The sequence below is a fragment of the Clarias gariepinus genome, chromosome 27 (genome assembly GCF_024256425.1).
Source record: "Clarias gariepinus isolate MV-2021 ecotype Netherlands chromosome 27, CGAR_prim_01v2, whole genome shotgun sequence".
Lineage (NCBI taxonomy): Eukaryota > Metazoa > Chordata > Actinopteri > Siluriformes > Clariidae > Clarias > Clarias gariepinus.
The window spans coordinates 8740092-8765802 of record NC_071126.1 but is presented as its reverse complement, the minus strand read 5'-3'; the positions used below and the strand labels follow the sequence as shown (position 1 = coordinate 8765802).

At 38.5% G+C, this 25711-nt stretch overlaps 1 protein-coding gene across 2 annotated transcripts in view; it reads left to right on the top strand.

The window, feature by feature from the left end:
- The window catches only part of LOC128514684 (kelch-like protein 29), a 206952-nt gene that overhangs the window by 154567 nt on the left and 26674 nt on the right, over positions 1–25711 (top strand). For both annotated transcript variants that reach the window (XM_053488488.1, XM_053488487.1), the window contains exons 7-9: positions 2246–2442; positions 6731–6990; positions 18601–18799. In XM_053488488.1, coding sequence (XP_053344463.1) covers positions 2246–2442; positions 6731–6990; positions 18601–18799 — 656 coding nt within the window. The remainder of the gene's footprint in view (positions 1–2245; positions 2443–6730; positions 6991–18600; positions 18800–25711) is intronic.

Sequence of the window (25711 nt, the reverse complement as noted above, 5' to 3'; positions counted from 1 at the left end):
TAAGCCGCTCATCTCACAATGCTTTCATACAAGCTAGTCATTCGTATCACAGTCATGAATATATAACAGAGCCTCGTTCTCCCTCGGTTAGAATAGAAAGAGTATTGAATATTGCGACACCTGAGCATCTGGTTCTGATCCGGTTTATTGTTAACAAAATGCCAAATCCAAACAGTCCCAGGATTACCCTTAATCATCACTTGCGCTTTTTATCCTCATGTCTGTTTTTTTTTTTTCTTTCTTACTTTTCTTTTTGCTATTGTTTGGCAGCATTGAGGAATTCTGCATGTGTGTGTACGGGTGTGTGTCGAACAGTAGTCAATGAGTGCTGGATGTCCAGAGCTAAATCTTAATAATAGTCTGCAGCCTTATCTGGAGCACAATTATACTCGATCTATTGTTTAGCTTCATCAGGAAATTGTGTGTGTGTGTGTGTGTGTGTGTGTGTGTGTCCTTTGGAGAAAATAGATGCACGCATTTTTAAACAGTTTTCTCTTTGCCTTTCTATTGCTCTCATGTTTTCATACACTAATGCGATACATACAGTATATGCACGCTTACACACACCACATTTCTCTCTCTCTCTCTCTCTCTCTTTTTCTCACTCTCTCTTTTTCTGGCACTCACACATAAATTCACACTTCTCTCCAAAGCTACAAAGAGATTTCCATGACAAAAGTGGCCAGACAAACTCGCTATGCGAGCCAGTTCACGTTGCACTAATTGACCTGGCTGATGAACATTCTCCTGTTTTATCTCCTTTTTTTTATTTTTTTTTTATTTACTTCACTATTCTCCTCCCTTTCTATCCTCTTTTCCTCTTCCTCCATAACTTAACCCAGAATTACACCCTTCTATTATCTTAAAACCCATCACCATGACAATTAGGGAGGACGAAAATAACAAACACTGATTTTTTTTTTGTTTGTTTTTTTTGTTTTGTTTTTTTATTCTTTTCAGGAGGCAGTACCGTTGAGAGTCTTTTCAGCTGTACTGTATCTGCAGCGCCATAATTGCACGTTGTCCTCTCGAGCTGGCCTTCTCCCCCTTCAAGCCCGCTCCATATGAAGACTAATAATGTCCTACACACTCACATGTTAATGCACAGGGGCTATGGTGAAAACGGCAGCCGCGATGTTGATTAGGGTGTTTTGTGCAGGGGGTCTCAGGGCTGCTGGGAGGGAGGGAACGGGATCCGCTCTCTCATTTCAAAAGATCCAGGCCCAGTCATGGAACACATCCCACTCCCAGAAGAATGGCTGCTGGCACACTGCGGCACCACTAACCTGCCCTTCTCTCTCCTCCTCCTCTTCCTCCTCCTTCTGTCCATCACACTTGTCATGTCTGTCACGCCTGTCCGTCCGTCTGTCTGTCTGTCTGTCTGTATGTCTGACTGACTGTCTGAAAGTCTGTGCATGTTAATTTTTTATAAGGGAATAATTGAAATGCTAATTACACTCTCTAATTTCTGTTCTTTGCCAGTGCTGTCAAAATTAGCCTAAATTGCATTGCTTGTTATCTACACTAGATGGATGCTATATGCAAATCGAAAAAGGCAATTGCTAGTAAAAAAAATAATTTCAAATATGGCAAATTTGGATCTGAAAGCCACTCGTGATATTTTATCTCGGAGCGTTTTTTTTTTTTGGTCTAATTTGCTCCCAGAGTCCTCGCAGTAATACAGTACCCCTGTACGTGGGTGCTTTGGCGTGTCTCAGACACTGAAACAGAATCAGCTGCTGTCTGGCCATTAATTGCGCTCCTCTTGGCCTTGACCTTGAGTGGATTATTCTTTCGCACAGGGCATAAAACTGATGCACACCATTATTCACAGATCCCCGCTCTACACCCTGGGGGCTTATTGCATTTAAACTAATCAGTGCAATTGGATCTGAATGACATCATCATTCAGAGGATACAAGTCACATCATCCTGCACATACAGTAAATGCATCTTTTGTTGAAGCTAGAGATTGTTAGTATTTATTTCTCAAAGATGTAGTAGTGTTACCTTTGTCCCATGTCCTCAACCTGTCTTTATTTTGCACATTAGTGTCCACTTAACCTCTTGTGTATGTGAATATTTCTGTGGAAGCATGCTGTGCTTTGAGACTATGAGTGGAATTTAGCAGTTATGTGTTGTTCAGTTGCAGGAGACAGAACGATGAATGTAAATATGAGAGACGTGCTTTCTTCAAGAATTATTGTGTATAAGGGTTGTCTAACCCGTGTGTCGGTGCCATCAGGTCCCTCGGGGAGACGGGGAGTGGAGAGAAGCTGGAGCTGCAGATGACCAACATCAGTGCCGACGTACTGGAGATGCTCCTCGAGTTTGTGTACACCGGCTCCCTCGTCATCGACTCGGCCAATGCCAAAACCCTGCTGGAGGCCGCCAACAAATTCCAGTTCAACACATTTTGCAAAGTCTGCGTGTCTTTCTTAGGTAGGAATTCTCATTGCTTAACCTCATCAGCATCTACATCTCTGTCCTCCAGCCAAGGTTACCGTTCTACCGTTTTCAGTGTCTGGACCGAAGCGTCAAAAGCACCGTCACACTCCCGTGTGCGTAATCCAGCTGTGTTCCGGTAGATCAATGAAAGCCGAGCCGGAGGTGGCCACTTTCATGCCAACGATAGAAAAAGCTGACTGAGAAAGTGTGATACGGGAAAACAAACATATCGCGACAAGGCCGCGTCGACTTCGCACAAAGTCAAGGCTATAAAGTTCTGTGACTGCATAAGCATTTGGCTTGGGAGTGTTGACAAAGACACGGCAAAACTTTGGTTCAAAAGGTCAGACAGGAAGTGAAGGATTACCAGAATCTGTTATTGATCTGTTTGCTTTGCTCGTTTTCAAATCTGAAAATGTGTTTTTGGCATCATGTAGAGATGGCAGGAGATTAATTTAAAGCCCCGCATCAAATTAGGGTAAATCCAGTGTACAAGAGGGAAAACTTTGAAGTGGTTTGCAGCCTTGACGAGAAACGATAGCGTGTCATTTTCTCTGAAATGTAGATTCTATAAAATGTGATCCAGAGAGTAAGACTTTTGTTGATAGCAACAATATTTTAATAATATATTTACTCCGTTAAGAGCGGCGTTGTGTACGGCATCAAAAATGCATTCGTCCCATCTGGGGTTAGGCTACCAGAAGCACAACGTAGTGGAGTCTGCAAAAAAAGTTACACGTGTTTATCGAAGTCCTGCAGAGAAGCAAGATGTTCAAACGCTTGCGCAGCTGCACTGCTGCTACCTCAAGCTAATAGTGACAATCAGGTTCATTTCATACTTGTGTGTGTGTGTGTGTGTGTGTGTGTGTGTGCGCGGTTCTACAGTACAGTATGTATAAATGTGTGTCTGTGCTCCTCCGTTGCCAGTGCTGGATGGATTAAGGCCTTGGACCTCAGCATGTGGTTGTCTTCAGCTTGTCCTTTATAAGCCCTGGCAAAAATCCGAAGAAGAAAAAAAGATGCGTTTTTCTCATTGTTTGAGGAGAAGACATCTGACCTGGTTTATAGGAGACGGCACGCTACAACTCTGCACCATTCCAGACATAATAAACCCACATCTGTCTCAAACAGACACATATTGGGCTGAAGTCTGGCAGTAAGGTGTCTGTGTGGACTTCACATGGTGTACATATTTTATGTTTATGCAGCTTATGTCACATTGATTCATCCAAAGAATTCATCCCAAAATCCACAAGATCCACTGCTTTTGTAATATCGCAGATGTGGCCACAGACAAAGCACACCTTTCTTCAGGGGAATTCACATTTCAGGTGGTGTATACTGTAGGTAGTTGTGTCCTAATCGTAAAAGTGTATTACTAATCATAAAATATATTTATTTAATTTGTTACTTTAATATAATAGTAAAACTATCATCTATTCAGGAATATTGGTGTTTACAGACACAAACGAAATCACACTGAAAATATGAATCAGTCGATAATAAAACGCATTAAATAGAAACACACTTGTGACAGTTATTTAATAAAAACCAGGACACACCGTCTTACCCGGACTCAGATCTGGGAATACGTTAGGATTCTTAACCCAGTTAATGGCCTCTGCTTCTGTTATAGCTCAATACCTCTGTGCACTTTTAGCCTAGAAAAAAAAAAAGGGAGTGAGATTGACAGAATTTTTTCCTAATGTAAGGAGCAGCCTTGTGCTTAATTATAGGCTTCTCAAAGAAAAGCCGCTTCAATATCAACTCAAAGGCTACTGATTGTCCTAGTTCCTAGTCTGGAAATGGCTCACATCCCTCCATTCAGACAGTTTCATCCCATTCACACTAGTTTTCATGTCTCAGTCCCAAAAATGATTACTGGTTATATATCCTGCACAAACCAAATGATGTCCTGCACAGTAGTGATCACAGGGAAAGTGAAAAAAATATTTTCTTTTTATAGCATCTTTCACCTTATTGCAAGGCGACAATAACATGTATCACATGCATTATTTTTTTTATTATTTTATTATATATATATATATATATAATTTAAATATTCAAAAAGTAGGCATTTTATACTCAGCTAAGTTTAAATGTTTTAAATAGTAACCTCTTTGTATTGCTTCATGGCTCATCAGTTAGGCTGATTATATGTGATGATATATGACTCTTTTATATCGATATATTTTTCGTGTAGATGGATGGATAGATGGATGGATGGATAAAAAGCCAGTGTGTCTGTTCCGATCCCACAGAAAAGCCAACGTAGCACACATTGCAGAAAAAAGTCAAAGCTGCCCATGATAGAAAGGCACCTGAACACATGGGACCCAGCAGGCAAAGAGCCCCAGGCCACTGAGGCTCTACCCCTCAAACAACAGCATCCAAAGGATGTGTTGCCAATGTCCTGGTGTTCGACACCACAGCACACCCCCTGAGGTCTTGTGGAGTCATGCCGCAAGAGCCAGAGCTGCCCTGGTGTTACGCGGAAAACCAAAACCTAGGCCGTTTTAATGTTAATGCTTTTGATGTAATGGCAGTGCGTGTATGTATATGTACAGTACTGTGCAAAAGTCTTAGGCACCATATTATCTGCTGTACCAATTTTGTTATATATGTTTATCATATCTGCAGAATTATTAACAAAATCATTCAGTATTTCCATATATAACTTAAAAAGTTATAAATAAATTACATTACAGGAGAATATATGCATGGCTGTAAAGAAAAAAAGGTTTTTTGTTTCCATCTGAAAAGTGGTGTTTTCAAAACTGAAACTTTATTTTTTTTTCCTTTACAGCCATCCATATATTCTCCTATTATGTTATTTGTTTATTAATTTTTTTAAATTTAGATTAAAAAAAGTTATATATGGAAATACTAAATGATTTTGGACATAATTATGCAGACGTGATAACCATATATACCTGTAACAAAATTGGTACAGCGTATAATATGCACAGTACTGTGTATGCACGTGTGTGCATATATAGTACTGTGTATATATATATATATATATATATATATATATATATATATAAAACAACAAAATATATAATGTATTTTATTCAAATTGTAATTATTGTTGGATTTCAGCACTGAGACATTCTGTATTTACGTACACCACATTTTGTGCGATTCTTGATGTAATAGTATTCATAAGAACATTTTATTGTTTTTCAAGCACGCAATGAGAATCAGGCACCAGTGCATGACTGCGCTTGAAAATGATAAAATGACGTTCTGCTGTCTGATTACAAAATGTTCACCAAATTTCAATCAACATAGGAGAGATAGAGCGAGTGTCCTGAAAGGAGCTTCAGGCTCGTTTGTAGTGACGTTCAGGGAGACAGAGGACGGACTAATTGAGGTTGTCAGGAAACAATCAGAGTCGTACAGTCCAACACACTAAAACTATAAGGGCAGCTCATAGCGAGAATCAGCTTAGCACAGTCTAAGTGTGTGAACTTGCAAGAAACACATTTTACCTTGAGGAGAATATTACATACCTGCAAGTAGCTGTGATAAATCTGCTAATGTGGAGCACTATTGTGTAAAGCTTATTGAAATTCATAATGTTATTCGGGGGGAAAAAAATTGCAGGCTAACCCTGATAACATTGCCTTTCTGTACAATTAATCCTGGATATTATTGTGCATGTTTTATTAACTGAGGCAGCAGTTCAGCCACAGTGAAGATTTCTCCTATGAGCCTTTATGTTTGAATGTGTGTAACGTGCTCGGTACAGTATTTGTGTAAAACCAGTCTTAAATGAAAAAAACAATCCAAGATTTTAGAAGTTGATTTAGGAATAATCAACAAATCACATTTTTGTGACTCATTTTAAAGTCTTGTTTCATTACTATTTGTCCAAGCTCTTCACGTCCAGTCGTAGGACTTTTACAATTTCAGGATGCCGAGCATTTATGTCTCTTTGGTGACCCCTTATTTGGCTTCTTTGTAGCCTTAGGGCACTCATAAGTACTTTATCTGCCAGTGCTAATCTGTGGGATGCCACCCCTGCTGTGTGCCCTGAACTCAATCGATTTGCCCCAGTGTTTGTCCCAAAAGTGCTTTGAGCCATAGCACTCTTCTGAGTTTCACAGATACACAGCTCAGATAGCTTTGCTGCCTTTCTCCTCGAAACCTTGTGATCTTTTATGGATGCGGACACTGGACGCTGTCTCTCTCTCTCTCTCTCTCTCTCTCTCTCTCTCTCTCTCTCTCTTTCTCACTCTTTTTCTCTCCCTCTCTCTTTCTCCTTTGTGCTCTTCAGAGAAGCAGCTGACAGCAGGGAACTGCCTGGGGGTCCTCGCCATGGCGGAGGCTATGTGCTGCACGGAGCTCCACAACATGGCCAAGGCGTTTGCTCTGCAGAACTTTCCTGACGTCGCAAGCCAGGACGAGATCCTCAGCATCTCTATAGAAGACCTGATCAGCTACCTGTCCAATGATAGCCTCAACACCAAGGCTGAGGAGCTGGTCTACGAGACTGTCATTAAATGGATTAAGAGGGACCCAAGCAACCGAGTACAGGTCAGTTCTTATATTAGAGAAGATATTTTTATACATTCATTGAGTGTTAAGTGCTGAAAGATGAACTTAATCAAAAACAAAAAACACACTTGCATATATTTTATGTAAGTGAGAGTTATATAACTGTACCAATTGCAGAAAAGAATCGTAATATATTACTGTATATAACATGAAAAATAGTTACATTACAAGAACAAAGTAAGTTATTTTTTATTGTTGATTTTACAAGTAATATGTAATATTCTGGTGCTTAAGTACTAGATTATAATTTGTATTTTGTATTACGTTAAAACTGTGCAGAAAAGTGTGTTTATTTAGCAGGAGGAACAGACAAGCCACTAATCTATTATGGAATATGACCTTCTCATGAGGCTTTAATTTATTTTACAAGTCTATATGCCATAATGCATTGAGGGCTTGACATTAAGTGTGCCAGTGTTCCGCTTCTTCACGATCAATCATCTTGATTATCATCCTCCGTGTCTCCTGTAAAGCTACATACCCTCACTGGATTTCACATGGATATATAGTATATAAAAAGATACAGTATATCATTTTGTCATTCATCCTGTATAAAAACGCACACAGAAAGGACACAAATTCTGACCCTTCCATCCGAATGTTGCAGCAGAAAACGAGGCTCTTCAGCCAAAGCAACATTTTTCGATTATCCATTTTTGGTGAGCAAATACAAACTTTAGTCTCAGTTTCATGACAGGATCGGATACCGGTGTGGTTCCTTCTGCTGCTGTAGTCCTTCTGCTTTTAGGTTTAACATGTGTCTAGTGATGCTCTTCAGCATGCCTCGGTTGTACAAGATGTTATTTGAGTAACTGTTGCTTTTTTGTCAGCTCAGACCGGTCTGGCCATTCTCCTCTGACCTCTGGCACTAAAAATGCATTTTCACACAGAGAGCTGCAGCTTACTGGAAAATTTCTCTCTTTTCCGACCATTCTCTGTAAACTGCAAAAAAAAGTCACCTGTTTTGCTTATTCTGATGCTCGAACATCAGCAGATCGTCTTAAAAATGACTAAATGCCTAAATAAATCCAAGTGATTTGGCTGATCAGATATTTGTGTGTGTGTGTGTGTGTGTGTGTGTGTTTCAAATCAGTAATCACATATTATGACATTTTTTCCTTATTGTATTTTAACTTTATTCTTATACTTTGTTCTTTATTATATATATATGTATTTATATAAAAACCCCAAAGTTTGGTACGTTTGCATAGTGTGAACTAGTGTATTACGCCTAGACATGGATCAATATGCTCGAGTCCACGTGAAAACAGGCACGGCTGGCTCAAATAAAATATGAAAGCCAATAATACCTAAACATGCTGCTTAGAACACAACGCCATCAGCGTCTCCTCCCAAATCTCTGTCAACGCCAATCTCATTCCGATGTCCTCTAAACTACATTGTAATAGCTGATAAAGTAGGAGGACAGGCGTGAGGGCCACTCTTGACAGTTTTCCAAACTATCAGTAATATTAATAATGATAATGCAAAGACAGACTTTCTTACATGCTTCTTTAGTTTTTGTTTACTGGCAGCTTGCATAGAAACTAAACACATACCAACTGCATTATATTGGAGTGTAAATACGCAAGTGTATATAAAGCTGCAAATATACCTGGGCACGTTACAAATAAATCGTGCCTAGTGTGAAGACAGCCTTCGTCTTTGTTATAGCCTTAGCCTTAGTAGCCTTTGTTCCCAAGTTCTTTATTTGCATTTACACATGTGCACGTCTGTTGTACAATATATAGCGCTGTAAATGTTTTTATTGCTTATTATCTGCAGAAAAACATGGAGAAACATCTTAAATACATCTTAGTGGGAAAAATGCAGTATAAAGGCCTTGTTTATGACTACAGCTGCCTAATAACCAAAATATAAAGGTACAGTATAGCAAGTAAATATATATCGTTAGCACATTTTCAGCTGCCAGGAAGTTAAGAGAAGCAAACCAAAAGGTTTGTTGGAAGACATGAGCCAAACACAGGTGAAGGAAGAAGTGCTTTACAGCTAGTCCAATGGAACTAAGTTATGCCCTCCTTGAGAAAGAAAGAGTGTAGGACACAGCAGGAGCACCAACTCTCCTGAAGTGTCTCTTTTCTTCTAGGATCAAAAGAGTTATGTGTGTCTACCTCACACTCATAACTCTCAGACACATGACCCCTTCAAATCTGCTTCCAATTCTCAAAGTTCAGGCTCAGAGATGCCAAAAAACTTTTCTAGGTCTTGGCTCTTTTTTGTTCGGTTCTCCCGAAGACTGAGGATGCTCAGAGCGAACATAAGTGCACAGTAGAGCTGCCTGCGGATTCAGATATTGAAGGGCTGTGCAGCAGGACATCAGGCTCTTGGCAGCCGTGATGGAGCGCTGTGGCTGTCTGAAACGTCGGAGCCATGTGTGACCGAGCTGTCGCACTGAGCTGCTGTTTAAGAAGCGGCTCACGCACTCGCAGGGTACACACTTGCAAAATAAACCAGCCCACTGGTCAGTGCCGGAGTTAGCACACAACATCGAAACACTGGGTCGTGAACGCAGTCATTTTCCATTTCCTTCTTCTTTTTTTTTTTTTTTTTGTCTGTGTACCGGACTATGATGAAAGGGCTTCTGATTGAACCTTCTGAAATCTCCCAGGGATTTGTTGAGTCCAATTGTCACATCAGTGTACAAAAGTAGAAAAAAAAGTCCAATATAAGGGCTTGTTCCTAAGAGTGAGCAGTTATTGAAACAAATAGACCATTTTACTGTGGGGTCCCTGCCTAGGAGATGTGAAGAAAATTAATGCGTGTAAAGTGTGAGAGGAGTGAGGTGTGAGATACGCAAAGCCGAGGACAGAAATGGAGTAAAAACAGGCTTATTTTGTCATACTTGGGCCAGTATAATATAATACAACACAGAATATTTGGGACATTATTAAGTTAAGTTAAAATAATAATAAAAAAAAAAAACTAACAAAATAATAATAAAATAAATATTTGAATTATTATAATATTTTTTTTTTAAAAGGCAGCCAATAAAAGGAGTCCTGGATAAAACATACATTTAAAAAGTGTATTACATGATCTAATTGATTTGATAAAAAAAAAACACATATTCCGCTGCTGCTGCTACTAAGAGTAAAATCAAATAATGTTATAATATTGATTCTGTAATTTCAATGTTGATGCACACAAGGAGAAAGAGAGTGCGTGTGAGTATGTCTATTCATGTGTTCACACACACACACCATCGTGCTTTCTCTCCATATAACACACAAACAGTCGTATGAGAATAATGCCAAAATCAGCGAGCTCAAACGAGGTCCATGTGTGCAGCTCTTCTAAATCCTCGCACGTGTAATGCTATCTCATTCGCGCTCGCTGACTTTGGCATTATTTTAGCATGGTATAATTGCTAAAACATTAGAGAGCCAACATACCTTTTTTTTTTTTTTTAATGTAGTGATTTTAAACAGATGTAAGTTACGCAATAATGCAAGACGTAAACATCCACGTAGTTAAATAGCGTTTTACCAGCCGTTTAATTACAGCACTAAAGTAAATGTACTGATTTTGCTGAAAATCTATACTTCTCTGCTCATCTCTACTGTGTGAAATAACATTGGGGGAAGCATGCTGATGTTAGCCATCTCATTAGCAAGCCTTAAGAATTTATTCCACCAAGGGTAGACCACCATACACAGCTGACTTACTGCTCGCACCATATACTGTATACTCTATACGCTAAATACATCCTATATGTTTAGTCTATGAAAAGTCATAAAAAAACACCTTGTACCACTGGACCGTTAAAACCGTGACTTTCTCAAATCACGGTGTAGCTTGAAACAGAAACCGGCCCATGCCTCCTTCCAGGTAAGCTAGTCGTTTTATGGCTTTGAGCTAATTACTTCTGATTTAGCACCCACTCGATTATGAGCAGCCTGAGTACTTAGTTTAATCTCAGCCTGGATCTGAAGCATTGCCTCCATGCGAGATGATGTATGGAGCCGTGTTGGGTAGTTCTTCATCTCTCATTTTAATTTACATTAGTGTAGCATAGTGAGTCAACACAGTTTTCCTGTAGTCGTAACATAGGTCCCAAGTGACTCACAAAAAGAAGAATAATGCTGCTGCAAATTCTCTAGCTCAAGGGGCATGGGGCATATAAAAATGGTACATGCCAGCTTAATGATCGATCCCACGTTAGTGCTCATGACGGAGTGCTGTTCTCTCACTGGAATAATAGATATGAGTAAATGAATTGCACAGAAATGTCCTAAGGTCTAACGGTGGATATTCAGGGTGGCAGAAAAGTCTGGATCCATAAGCAAAACTTTATTTTAAAAAAGGATTTTTTCTCAATTTGTGGCCTCTCACGTCTTGGCACTTGTGTGTATGCTGAATATAAAAACTTTGAACATTTCTAAATGTGTCAGAACTGATGGTACATGCAGAGATGATATCATCCTTTAGTGCGACTTAAGTCGTGATTCAGACGACCCCTGAGAAGTCAAATGTTGTTAGGTCTGGTTCTATTCAATCTCCTGAAATAAAAAGAAAAATATCAAATTTCATATAAGGAAAAATTACATTTGAGCCAGTTTGTATACTTGTATACTTTGTGTGTTTATATTTCCTTAAATAAAAATATAAAAATGAATATTACAATGAAGATTATCTTCTTTTAATTTTTTTTATATATGCATAAACATATTTAAACCTGTGCACTCTCTTTTGCTCAAACAGGAGCCTGAATGTGATTCAGATTCAGTCAGTCAGGAATGAAACTCCCTCCGCTGTACAACCAGGAGAGCCGCGCGGTAATCTAACTCCTGCGCTGTTATGAAAGCAGAACAGCCAGGGAGGGAGACGAGTGCCGACACACTGACCTTTCCCTTCACTCCTCGCTCCAGGTCCACAGCACGGGCCATGTGTGTTCAATTAGAACGGCCCCTCATGCTGCCAGTGTGCCCATTAAAGCCGTGCCCCGGCCAATTTCAGCCAACACTTTATCTCACTTGCAGGACAAAGGGGTTTGATTAATAGCATCTCTTTTGAAGGAAGATCTAATATTCGGTTGAAAAGAGAGCTTAATGATGGTTTACACAGGATGAAGAATCAGTATTCACCAAATGAAGGTCCATCTGATTCAGCAGCTGTAAAATAACAATGGATGTTCCGCCATTAAAATGCACTTCACGTTCCAGCCAGATAATGCTTATTAGCTGTAGGAGACCTGTTTGACATTACAGCGGCAAACCGGAGGCGTTACCAGACGTAGATGTTTTGTTTCATTTTTCTACAGACGGCCTTATAGAGGATTATGCAGTTTTCACAGTGATTGTCCCTGAGGAAAGTATTAATTATATGAGAGGATTGTTACATAATTTGGCCAATTTGTATAAGAAACACCACATGCGGTACAGTACCAGTCACAAGTTTGGACACATCTTATAATTCAGTGGTCCTGATTTGTATTGCTTTCTACATTGTAAAGCAATGCTGAAGGCATCCAATATATGCAATCATCTCCTTTACACAGTTAATATTGAGATGTATCTGCTACTCATGATCTGTAAAGCCTTCATAACAGCTCTAATCTGAACTGCGGTTAATTGGTGCTTTTTGAGACTGTTTAAGTCTAAATGAACTGCAGCAGAGAGACGTTTTGGTCTCGCTTCCCTGGGATGGTCTTCATGTGAACCAGTTTCGTCATGGTGCTTGATGGGTTTTGCAAATGCACTTGGCAATACTGTTCTTACATAGTCATAGTTTTGAAAAATCCAGTATTGTTCTAGAATGTAGAAAACAACTTACTTAGTGAAAAACATTGAATTAAAAGCTGTGTCTAGACTTTTGACTGGTACTGTAAGTGAGTTATCACTAACCTGATGTAAAAGTCAGAGGTTAGAGCAGCAGCTGTTTTGAAGTGAGAACGAAAGTAAGAGAAGCAATTCCTTTACCCGTGTATGATTCAGAAGCAGTTCAGAAGGAATTACACGCATCAGGACAGCTGAACCTCATCTGATCTTGTCCTTTTTTGTCTGTCTTAATGTATTTCACTTTCTACCCAGAAAGGGAATAACCCCAGTTGAATTACTTGAAGGGTGTGTGAGGGAAAGTTTTGCTCAGTGACTCACTCATTCTCTATTCCACTCATCCTGTACAGGGTAAGCCTGGAGTATATCTCAGGGGAATCTGTGCATGGTACATCTGGGACAGGGTGCCAGTCTATCGCAGACCACACATGCATGCACAAACTCACACACTACGTGCAATGTTAAACCGTCAGTTAGACTAATCTGCATGTCTTTGGACTGTGGGATTAAACAGCAGAACAAAGAGAACAGCCAGCAAGCACAGGGAGAGCATGCAAACTCCATGCACACAGACCCAGAACAAGAACTGAACCCTTAACTCAGGAAGTGTAAGGCCACAGTGTTAACCACTGCGCCACCATGCCGTATTTCTCCAGAGATTAGTTAAAGAAAAAGAAACAAAGTCTCTCTGTGCGGGTCTTATTTATTTATACACAGCACCATGGGGGCCTTGTGATGACACTGTGGTGCCCACTGACAGCACGAGATAGACATTGCTCTGTGGGCATTTCTCATCTGTGTGACGCATCCCAGCATGCTCACAACTTGACTGGTGTCATATCTCCTCGGCATGCTGTCAGACTGATTATTCTCCACCTCCGTGTAAATATGTCCTTCTGTGTGTGTGTGTGTGTGTGTGTGTGTGTGTGTGTGTGATTTAGATGGGGAGGAAATTAGGCATTTGTATACACCTGTTTTCTTTTTTGTATAACTTTTTTTTTGTAAAGCACGTGGATGGGCAGTTGTGATTGTAATTAGTGCAATTATTGGCACCCTTGGTCAAGAATTTTGAATTAATTGATTACGGTTTTTTGATTGTCTTTAGTTGCCTGCACAACTTATTTTATTAAAACATCAATTATTATTGTTTACAAAGCAGTTTCTTAGAAGTATCATATGAACCTTATATATTGTATGCTGTATGATCATATATGAACACACTGTTACTGAAGCATACATACTGTATAGTTTCATCTTAAAAACTATATGTATGCTTATAATGCAATATGCAATAGCTATTGTTAAATGTAAAAAAGCTTTTTGGTGTTTGAAAAACGCATAATTGGTCATCCATGACTTGTTTCACTAGCGCACTAGTCTTTTGACCTTTATGAAAAGTTATATATTACAAAAGCAAAGGTCATCTAAAATATTCCGTTTGCTTATTACTGAAATAATTAAAAGGTTTAAAGCATAGCTAGTAATTGTAGCTGTAGTTAATGTTCCTGAAAGAGAACAGACACAGGGAGCAGGATAGTTAAAGAGATGGACAAATCTTAGCTTTATTAGACACCACATACACCCCAACCAGTTATTTAAAGTGTGGCAGAAGAAAGGCACCCCAAACCAGCAAAAAAAACATCTGGAGTTGGCTGAAGCTCAGTATGGAACCGGCTGGATACTATAGCCAGATGTGAGAAAAAAAATCTAGCAAATAAATAAAATTGCAATAGCTTTTTAGACACAGACTGAAGGTGGAATTAAATTCCTGCCTCTGAGCTGAGCTTTAGGCCCTGACGGATGTGAAGAGATTCTGCAGCACATGTGGTTAATAAATCTGTATTTTGATAAGTAGTGTCTATTCTCTTTCTCTACTTCAATTAAGGGTTAAATTTTTTCCATATATTCAGTGTCAAGGTTATCCACAAAGACAATTTTCAAATCCTTTTATCTATCTTTACCAAGGGTGCCAATAATAGTGAGCTGACTGTATAGTATGTGTAGAAAGCAAGAAAGAGGGAGACGGACATAGAAAATTCATGCCCTTTCTCACTGGAAAGTCATTTCGCTCTTCGCATTCAATGAGTTTACAGACTTGCTTCTTCCGGTGAAATAAAGCAGACTATTAGAGTTTTCTCACACCGGATGGACCTCCATTGTTCATAACACATCTGTACATTATGTGACACCTATCACACCTACTGGAGATATGAAGACTTCTACTTCTTGGACTGCAGTCTAAGGAGGAAAAAAAGAAAATAACAACCATGTCAAATCTAGATGGGAATGGAATGGGAAAAATATTGAAATTCAGTATATCGCCATACAAAAATGATTTGTAAGATAATAACAGTGGCTAGGGAATGTTCATTTTGCCAAACTAACACACACACAAGTAGGCACACATGTTCAATGAGCTCATTTCATATTCAAATTCATATTCTGTAGTGGAGAATGCATGATGTAAAAATACATTTAAAGCTACAGCGAAATTCGTCAATCAGCCATAACATAAAAAAAAAAAAATATATATATATTTTTTTAGAAGATGCAATGTTTTTGATCAATTTTACTTTTTCTTTATTTTGACCTTCTGGTCATTTCTTAAAATCAACATTTAACAATGTATAACTCAATCTTGCTCACTAGTTGAATCTTTATAATCCCCTCTTCCCTACTCCGTATTATTTGATTAGTGAACCCAGTTTACTTCTCTTCCAACACAGCGTGCTTGCTCTCCAGACATGCCCCAACTGGATTCCCATTCCCGTTCCCATTTCCCTCTCCTGCTGCTCTCATGTGGTCCTGAGCCCTACCCAGTAGGTGCTAAAGCAAGCCTGGACATGAGTACCCTGGAGCTGTAATAGCTGAGAGAGGATGGTACGCTCTCAAGACGGGCTGAAATTAGCACAGGTTCACAGCTACAGAAACACCGAAAGGCTCGGAATGTCCAGAACATTGATTGTGTGTGTGCAACACATGTAACGTTGGTGTCCGTGTTATTGGTAAATTGAGCCTTTGGCAAAATGGGAATCGATGGGAATGTCCAGTCAGAGTGTTTGGGTGTACACACACAGAAAAGCGGTAATAAATTACACTGGAAAGTTGAGCTGAAGTACAAACACACTAGCAGTTAAAAGTTTTGGACGTTCTTGTGTTTTATTACAGATTATCCACTATTATTGCTACAAGCCAAATGAAATGATATAGACTAGTAATTAAATGAAGAAAGTTAAATCTTTATGGAACTTATTAACTGGTCACTCATGGCTCCTAATGGGACTCTAATTGAGGGCTTTATTAAAGGCAGCCGGTGCTAATATTAACTATAAAACATGTGTGTGTTGAGATAAAATTGGCTAATTACTGTAATAAAGATTTTGGCCTTTTTTGAATGATTCTGTTATTGTAATAAATTGAAGTAATTGCGAAACATTTATTAAAAAAAAAACGTTTCTAAATTTATTTATACTTGAAACAATGAGATCATTGTACACCTTAACGTTTTCCTTATAGCTATATTTACTGGCCATTTTACTCTGTAAATATTTGACCATCGCCACAAAACGCAGCTCTGCACCTCGACAAGAGTTGGTTAAATCACCAACCATCACATCCTGCCAGACATCGCTCGGTGCTTCACAAGGTGTGAAAAGCCTTTCCCGCTGAAGCAGCTAGTTAAACTCAAGATTTCTCCTGAATGCTTAATGAACATTGAAGTTTAATACCTCATTCCATTATGCCTCACTTTTCCCAATTTTACCTTAAAGCAGTCAGACTGGTCACTGCATGGGTCATAACCGCACAGATGGTTCTGTAAGCGATCCAACTGGGCCAATCTATAATTCATCAGATTCAGACTTCGTCTCCCCGCTCTGACGATATTTCTTGTCCTCCAGGCTGAAGACGGTCACTTTAGAGATGCTTGTTGCGTTGTTTACTCTCGCCTCCTGGGAGATTGCATATTTTAGTGTAATCATATACTGGCCTGGTACAGGATAGGAGCTGAACAGCATCAGTGTTTTTTAGCGAGTCAAATTTACAAGTGGTAGTATAAACCCCCTTGCTGCTCGTAACAGCCCTTGCCTGGTCCCCTGTGGTGACTCGGCTTGGGAGCAGATGATTATTTTCTCTAACCGTTCCAAAGCTGTTTGGCTGCGGCCGCGGAACCGGCAGGGCTGGAGGGGGAGAAGAACGAGAAGGCGAGGAGCAAAGGGAGACTTCTGATTGGATGACAGACGGAGACATATTGTCGTGGCATTATTTTAGAACAGACGTGGATTGTGTTTAGAACAGCATGCCTGTGCCAGAGCTACCACCAGCCCTAATCTCAAATCGTTCACCCACTGGGGACATTTCCTGTGCCCTGGAACTGCCAGTCAGTTTTTGCATTAAGGCATTCTACTGACACATTCATTGAGATTAAATAGGCTTTCTGCTGTTTATTTTCTTCTGGAAAAGAAACTATTCTACAACATTTAGTGGAAGGGCAATTTTGGGAAGTGTTTTAGTGTATAATACAAAGGATTGAAGTCCAGCCAAGCCTTGGCGAGCTTGAATAAAATAGCTCCAAGGCCATAGACCTGGCCTCGAGCTGTGTATTGTTTGTACAATAGAATTCTTCGTAAACCGATTGTTGGAGTGTTGTTGCTGCGTTGTGCGCGCTGTAAGGAAATGTCAATAATGTTACCTGGGTAAATGTCAAGAAAGACTTAAATGAACATAGGTATCAGGTCATGGTCAGAGGTAGCATGCGCTAGATAGAAAATAGAACGTAGGCCCAGATGTCATGAGAGTACATGTGTGTGAGAACCTTCACCAGAGGCAGTTTGTGAGAGCTTAGGGTGAAGAGGTCAACTGAACTGTTGTCTTTTACGGCACTGAACAAAGACACAAGCAAACATCCAGCAGATCCCCCTGCGAACAAACATGCCATCATCCCTTTGAGCCCTTCACAAAAGCAGAGTATCAAACCTGCTCATCTCCAGAGACAACACACACACACATACACACACACACACACACACTTAGGCAGTGTCCGTCATCAGTGAACCCCCAAATAGAACAGAAATGAAATGAGGAAATGGATTCGGAGAACTGAATTTGGTAACTGTGTCAGTATCAGTACCCCAAGAAAAAACACATATTTGTAGAAAATGTGAATTTTTTGTTTTTAAATTTGCACCTAAAAAATAATTATTATAGAATTATTATAAATGGTGTATTTTTAATATTCCAAGTATTTCCAAGTGTCCTATAAAGGGTTATACTGTATTATGAGGTGTGTATTTGTCATTCCATATAAGCAGTTCAACAGTTTTTCTTTATTTAATTAATTTTGCTTCACTTTTTTTTTTTTTTTTTTTAATTAAAGGTCACTAATAATCAGTTAATTAATATACTCGAGAAATGATGCAAAGTGAATCTTGGGTCCTAATGAATGTGAACAGAGATGAAAAGCAGCACAACCTATTCCAAAATAATCAGCCAAATCGGTGGACTTTGGAAGAAAGAATTAGGGTTTAATCACGACACTCTTGATGTGCTGATAGGAAGAAGCCAGTGTTAGACTTCAAACATAGATGGCTGGAAGGAAACCAGTTGGATTTCTCTACTATTAATAAATTATCATACATTACAGATGTTTCTGTGGCTATGATGATAACATTTGTGAAACTAAATGTCTTTCTATAAATTAAGTATAAATAAATGGGACATTACGATATAGTACACAAACATGAAGATTAATATGATGAAAAAATGTGATAATAAATAAAGCCTGGTTCTCTTGCAGCACATATCGGAGTTGCTGGCGGTAGTCCGACTGCCGTTTATTCACCCCAGCTACCTGCTGAACGTGGTGGACAATGAGGAGCTGATCAAGTCGTCCGAGGCCTGCCGAGACCTAGTGAACGAGGCTAAGCGCTACCACATGCTCCCTCATGCACGCCAGGAGATGCAGACTCCGCGCACACGGCCAAGACTGTCGGCAGGTACAGCACAGAGCCAGCTCATTCCTGCCTTCACTTTTACCTGCACAGCTAATCCCTCACATTTAAATTAACTGGTTTCAAACCTATTTTAACGTCTGCCACATTTTTCCATTTTTTTCGGGCTTTTCTATGACTATCAAACTATAGACTATAGCTGTGCTGATTTTATGATTTTTTTTTTATTCCAGGATAATGATCAAGGAGTGTAAGAGTGGGAAAGTACTGTACAATAAGTATTTTGTTAACAATTATTAATTCAATTATCATTTATCATCAGGTGCCAGTAGATCAAGCTTGTAGATTGAGTGGAGCAATATGAGGAGATTATTAGTGAGTGTGATATAGCTGTTCAGAACACCAGTCTGGAAAAAGATTCTTTGAAGTGATGTCTCGTAAAGAGTGTTAAATGATTTTTTTTTTTTAGTCGGTTTAACGTGCCGACAGTAAAAACAGTTAAACAGCCATGAACCGAACAAAAAAAGGTTCTTCAGGAAAATGGTTCCTACGGTGTAAGTCACAGGCTTCAGCTTTCATACTGGAAAGTTTGGCTGTAATAAATTTCTCAGTTGTGCATGTGTGGATAAGCATCTAACATGACTTAATCACGAGGTGAATTACTATTTAAAGGGTATCTATGGTGTAAAATGTATTAATTGGCTTTTTTAGACATTACGATGGTCCATTATTGTGTGTGCAGACTCATTTCCTGTTTTTTTTTTTTTTTTTTTTTTGTATTAGCCGGTGTTTAAACAAGCCAATTAGTGTAGGTTTTTTTTTTTTTTTTTGGTGCATTTCGAAAATAATAAATCAGAGGGAGTTTAACATATAAAAAATGCATCATCTGAGGCAGTAATTCATCTGGAGCATTAACACACACTTTGGGAGGCTCTGAGACCGTGTTATGTTGTTTAAAAAATAGGAAATATACTGTATGGGACCTTTTATTGCTGAAGCTTCAATGATTAGTCAGTAACTATACTGTAGATTTTGCATGTCAATTTAAAGCGTATGGTTTTGGTATTTTTTTTATGTTTTTTCATGCTCTCACATGCTTTCAAATTATTTTTAATTCAATAATCAGAGTAGATGTGGTGAATAATAAAAATAATAATAATAATAACTTTTAACTATTATTAATAATAATAATAACTATTATAGAGTAAAAAGACTTCATTCTTGATAAACTGCTTAAAAAAAACAATTTACATAAATGCTTGTGAATGCCCATAACGGTCTTTCATTTATTTATTTATTTCTCTTTTTATTTTGGGTTTATGTAATACACACACTGTACTGTCCAAAAGTTTTTAAAAAATGGCTGTAAACCAATGAGACCTTAAAAAATTAAATGCCTTCTACTTTTTAAATAAGTAAGTAAACAGTTTAAAAGATCTAATCAAAACTTTTCAGTAGACTTGGAGACTATTTTATATCATATATACACTACCGTGCAAAAGTCCTGAGCCACCCCTCGTTTATTGATATTTTGCTTCCAAAGAGCCAGAAGTTTATGTATTTTTAATGTTGTCTTGAGGAATAGTTCACCAGGCTTCTTCAGGGACCTTTTTGGCTTTCATTTTTGGCACGTTTTTGGGTCTCATTTTCAGTCCAGTCCCAGCACCTGACCAGTTTCAGAGGGCTTTTTTTTTTTTTTTGGTCTTGAGCCACACAGTCACCTATAAATCATTCAAGCATAAACCATCTAACTTAAGGCATGAACCAGTAAGAAACAGGTGCAGATGATGACAGATGCTCAATCTGGTAATTAATATACTTGTGATAATAATTGCTGTTCCGTGAGTGGTTGGAACGGACGAAAGGGGAAATGAGGTTGCCGCATAAACAATCAATTTTTTAATTGTATTTTTAGATACTTTGCAGCCTGTCAAAGTAAAACATTCATCCTTATTTCTTTAACTTAGTCTACATCAATTAATTTAATTTAATTTAATACAAAGAAATTATGGGTGGCTCAAGACTTTTGCGCAGTAATGTATAAATGTTTAGACCATTTAATATAATATGTTTCTTTTCATGTAACATTTCTTTTTAGTTGAAAATCTAAAATGCTTTTTTTTTTTTTTTTGACCGACTCAATTATGCAGAAGTCATAAAAGAAATATCTGTACATACGTTATCGGTCTGAGCCAAAATAAAGTCTAGCATACATTTGTTGTACAGAAAAGTCGTTCCCAATCTCAGCCTGGCCCGTCTCTGTGGATTCCTCAGCTTCATCAGAACAGACACCGTGAGCAGTGTATGGATTTATTTAGTCCTTATGTACTGTGGCCCTTTCTCCCTCCCTGACTGTTTATTGATCGAAGTCCAGTGCAATACCGGGGCAATGAAGTGCTGTCTGAATACACTGAGACAGATCTCTCTGAGGAATCATATTGTACACACACACACACACACCTCTCGCGTTTGACCATGTGATATTTCTGTGCTGCGTCTTCAAAGTCATTTCGTGTCTCGTGTAAAGGCTCAATTGAGAGCAAGAGCTAGAGAAAGGTTTTTATTGCAGCAGTCAAGCGTAGCGGGCAACCGAGCCAAGCAAAATATGGCACCGCTTTTTTTTTCTTTTTTCTTTTTTCTTGTGGCAGGCATGCAAGCCTGGCTACCAAAGCATTTCTTAATAAATCACGAAAGCCTCTGTAAATATCAGCGTCAGTTTCCAGCTTTTTGGCATACTGTGTTGGTTTACACTATTAATTCAGATATTAATAAGTAGCCTCGGTCAAGATTTGAGATATAAAATTGCCTTTGGGGGTCTGGGATTTTTCCTTCTCTCTCTCTCATCTGTCACAACTTGAGTCCTTTCTTTATAAGGCAGTGCTTAATTGTCCTCGGAAAAGTATTATACATTTAGCTGAAGTTCAGTGCAGTAGCTACTGTACTGCACTGAGCGCATTTTTTTTTCTTAGCAGAATTGATTTAACAGTTTATGCAGGAATCAGGCTTTGGGTTGTAACATTGACAGTCTGCCACAGTAACTGTTCATACATAGTGTGCATTTCCGAGTTTACATTCCAAAAATTCTGGTTGTTTTTTTTTCCCCCCATAGTATAATATGGTTTTTGGGTTTTTTTGAAGCGTGCATTCCCATTTGCATCATTTTTGCGTTTGTGTATGCAGAGTATGTAAATGCTTGGTGCGGTACAGTACATGTGGCAGGCTCAGTGTGTCTCCGATGCACAGTGGGGTACCCCCGTCACCTGTCGGCCAAGTTTATAACGCAGCATGGAGCTCAGGGAGCAATCGACAGCTAACAGAAGTACCTAGACAGTCAGATTGTTATACAGTGAAAGAGAGAGAGTTGAGGGATGGAAAGGTAAGAGAGAAGAAATTTGAGGGAAATAAAGCATTAGGCTTTTTTTGTCACAGATGGACAGTTCTGCAGACAGAAAAAGTTTTTTTTTGTTTGTGTGTGTGTGTGTGTGTGTGTGTGCATGTTTTGCCCACATACAGCTCTTGATGCGTACACCACCTGAGCCAGAAAGATAAGTGTGAAGGATGAAAAAACTGCTGCTATGTCATCCATGAAACATTCCTCTCTCAACGTACTTGACTCGCTCTTACAGACATTCCCTGGAGTGACAGTTCAACAGGGCAAAAGCACTTCTGTTTTCCTGTAGGCCTTCCTCTCCTCCTTGTCTTCCCTTCTCTCTGTTACCTCGCAAACATATAAGTCTTGCTGTCTTTACAGATTTCTAGTACATCACTATCTCATGTCTACAGTAAAATATCACACTTGGTACTTGGTACACTCTAAAACATTTGTTATTTGTTAACAAATGGCTTTATTTGAAAGAGAAGCCGTCCGTTATAGGGCTGTACATGGAAGCATAATTGGTTCCTTATGTAGGGAAAAGGAAACGAATAACACTCTTACAGTATATAGACCTGACGTTTTATCAGTGTATGCTATGTTCATTAACACATTGTACATTTACTGTCTCAGTTGATTAATCTGAAATGACATGACGATACAGTATTTAGTGTGTAATATTTAGTAACCAGAGTAGAACTAAACAGAAATGCACAGTATGTACAGTAGTGATGATATGAAGTGAGACTAAATTGATGTTAAAGCTACTGTGCGTTTAACGTCTTTTTTTTCTTTTTCTGAAACACTGGCCATTATTTACACTTTAGATTGCCATCAATATATAACTTTTTTTTTTTTTTATTTAAAGACTGCAATATTTCAGTAACCAGACCGGACACAACTTCAAATTTTAAAAAAATCTACAATTTCTTCTATTCCAAATATTCCAGAACAGCTTTAAACCTTTATGTCTTAAAATATGACAATAACAACTGACTGTCGTATGTGTTATTTCATAGTTTTAAAATCTCCCGTATTGTTCTAAAAAGTAGAAAATAAATCCCTCTTTAATTAGCAGGTGTGTCTAAAATTTCGCCTGGTACTGTCCGATCACTCCAGAACGGCTTAAAGCTTTCCACCATGACTTTAGTAGTTGCTGATCAGCAGTTTGGTCATGCGTAATGCACGATTATTAAGAACCAAACCAAATAAATCTGAATGTCTGAGCTCTTGACTTTTTCCTCTCCTCTCACTTCACCTCTGGCCATGAATGGATCATGATTTATGTGTACTTGAATAACTAATTAAACGATTCCTGTAAATGTAGAGCGGGTTTCTCACCCACAGACTGAGCCTCATCTGTGGCTTAACTAAGGATTCGGCTTTCTAGACTCCAATTAAACATTTTTTCACTGGGTTTAATTACTCCACTAATGGTTATTCTCCACTGATTTTTTTCCCTTTTTTCGGTGCAAGCCTAATGCCTGCCTAAGAAGGCTGAGAATCAGGATACTCTTCTTACAGTACAGTATTCTATCGCCATTATCAGGATCAATAGCTTCATTTACATGCATCCTATTATTTTACTAATTATCTGAATAATTAAAAAATGCCTCATGTAAACACCTCAGTCGGAACTTTGGCATGGGTAGGGGCACTGATTTGAGATCTTAGCAATCAAAGATTCTTGTAGCCACCAGAACGAAGAAGGTGGAATTTGTTGGAAAGACAGAGATATAATATCAAAAGACACCAATAAGAAAACTCTTCTTCATCTGTTATGTTTCCGAGGGATATGAGCAAGTAAACACATACTATATCTTATCGGCTCTGTATCGATGTAAACAGTGTACAGAGTTGGAAATCTCCCATCATAATGATTTCAGCCAGGGTAAAGAAATGTTGTGCATGTACAGTAAATGCAGCTACTGATTTAGTGGCTTCTCTGGACTGAAATAATATCTGGACCATTTCCTCCAGTTCACCACAGACAGGATAGCTCAAGTTCATTTCTACTTAACATGACCTTTTTTTAAATTCAGAGCAGATCAGCGTTTTCATGGGCCTTATATTGCAATACGTGTCTGTTTTTAATTAATTTAAATGGTATACCATCATGCATGTTTGAAGGATCCATTAATGCTTTCTAATTCTCACCCATACTCTAATTCTACACTGTTTAATTAGTCTCTGTCTGATAAACGCTTCAATCCCCAGTAGCTGCCTGTGGCCAGTGCCGCTGTAGGTCACATGGTGAATCAGTGCTAGGCAGATAATTCAGCCAGCGAGTGCTACATGCATGACAGGTAATGAGGAGCATTTTACACCAAGCTGTCAGCTTCTCTCAGTCTCTCTCTCTCCGGACAGACCTATCAGTATCCTGTTTTTCCCCCTCGTCTTCTCAGGCTGTTACGTTAACGCTGGCAGTTTATTCACTCAGTTTTGAAATTGAATTTTCTTTTCATATGTTCTTCGTTACATTAGCACATTTTGGAGGAGCCTGTCAGAACTAATCTGGACAATTCTCTCAGCGCAGCTCACCTGCTGATTGCTTTCCATTAGCGGGCTACGCAGATGAATGCTACGCTAAAACAGCGTCAAATGATTTTTGTAATACATCTGCCTTTTTTTTTTTAAACAAATTTTAAATGTTCTGTTTCTAGCTGTGTAATTAACATCATGTTGCATTTGCTATTTAGCAAACCCTGACTTTCATGCATAATAATTAAAGGCTTTCCAATCTATTACCAAGCGACTATTTATCGCTCATGCCACTTTTAAGTGACATTTCGTTTTCTTTCAAAAGGCCCATGAATACAAAAGCTGCTGTTCTTTGTGGAAAGACACAAAAATATATATTTTTTGCAGGTGCCATATTTGCATAAAAAAATGTAAATTTGGATAAATGATGAGTAATGAATATTAGTGATGTTTTTCAGTTATTTTGTGTGACAATTCATATATCACCACACTGACTCCTAAATTGATTTATAATCTTATTATTTATAATTTTTTATTAGTTTTTGTTTGCATTTGTGGTGGTGATATGAAGAATTTCCTCTATAATGCTACAAGTGGCGCACTCTGAACTTTTCACAGTTTGCCAGAGTGTTTGTTAGGAGCAAATTATTTGTTTGTGAGTTTGTGTATATATATATATATATATATATATATATATATTTGGAATACTTATAAAATTGTGATACAGAATTGCAATAAAAAAAAATCTAATCAGCGCCTGGATATCATGATCATATCGTATCAAGTGGTCCCTAATAAATAGTGTAGTACACAGCGATTTTAAACTGGCCAACCGTAAATGTTATACTCTTACAGAACTTCGATTTAAAGGTTTTGTCATTTATTTTTATGCATTATTGCTGTATTATCATTACTAGTATTAGAAGAAGTAGAAGTATTACAGGTGCTTTTTAATATTGTGCAATCTCTTATCCAAATACAGACAAAGGCACAAGAAATAGGCAGGTGTAAACATGCATGAAGATGTATTATTTTCCCCAATAGAATGTTTGCAGTCTCATGTTGAAATTCCGCCACATTGACAATCCAGCTATTTCTAGCCA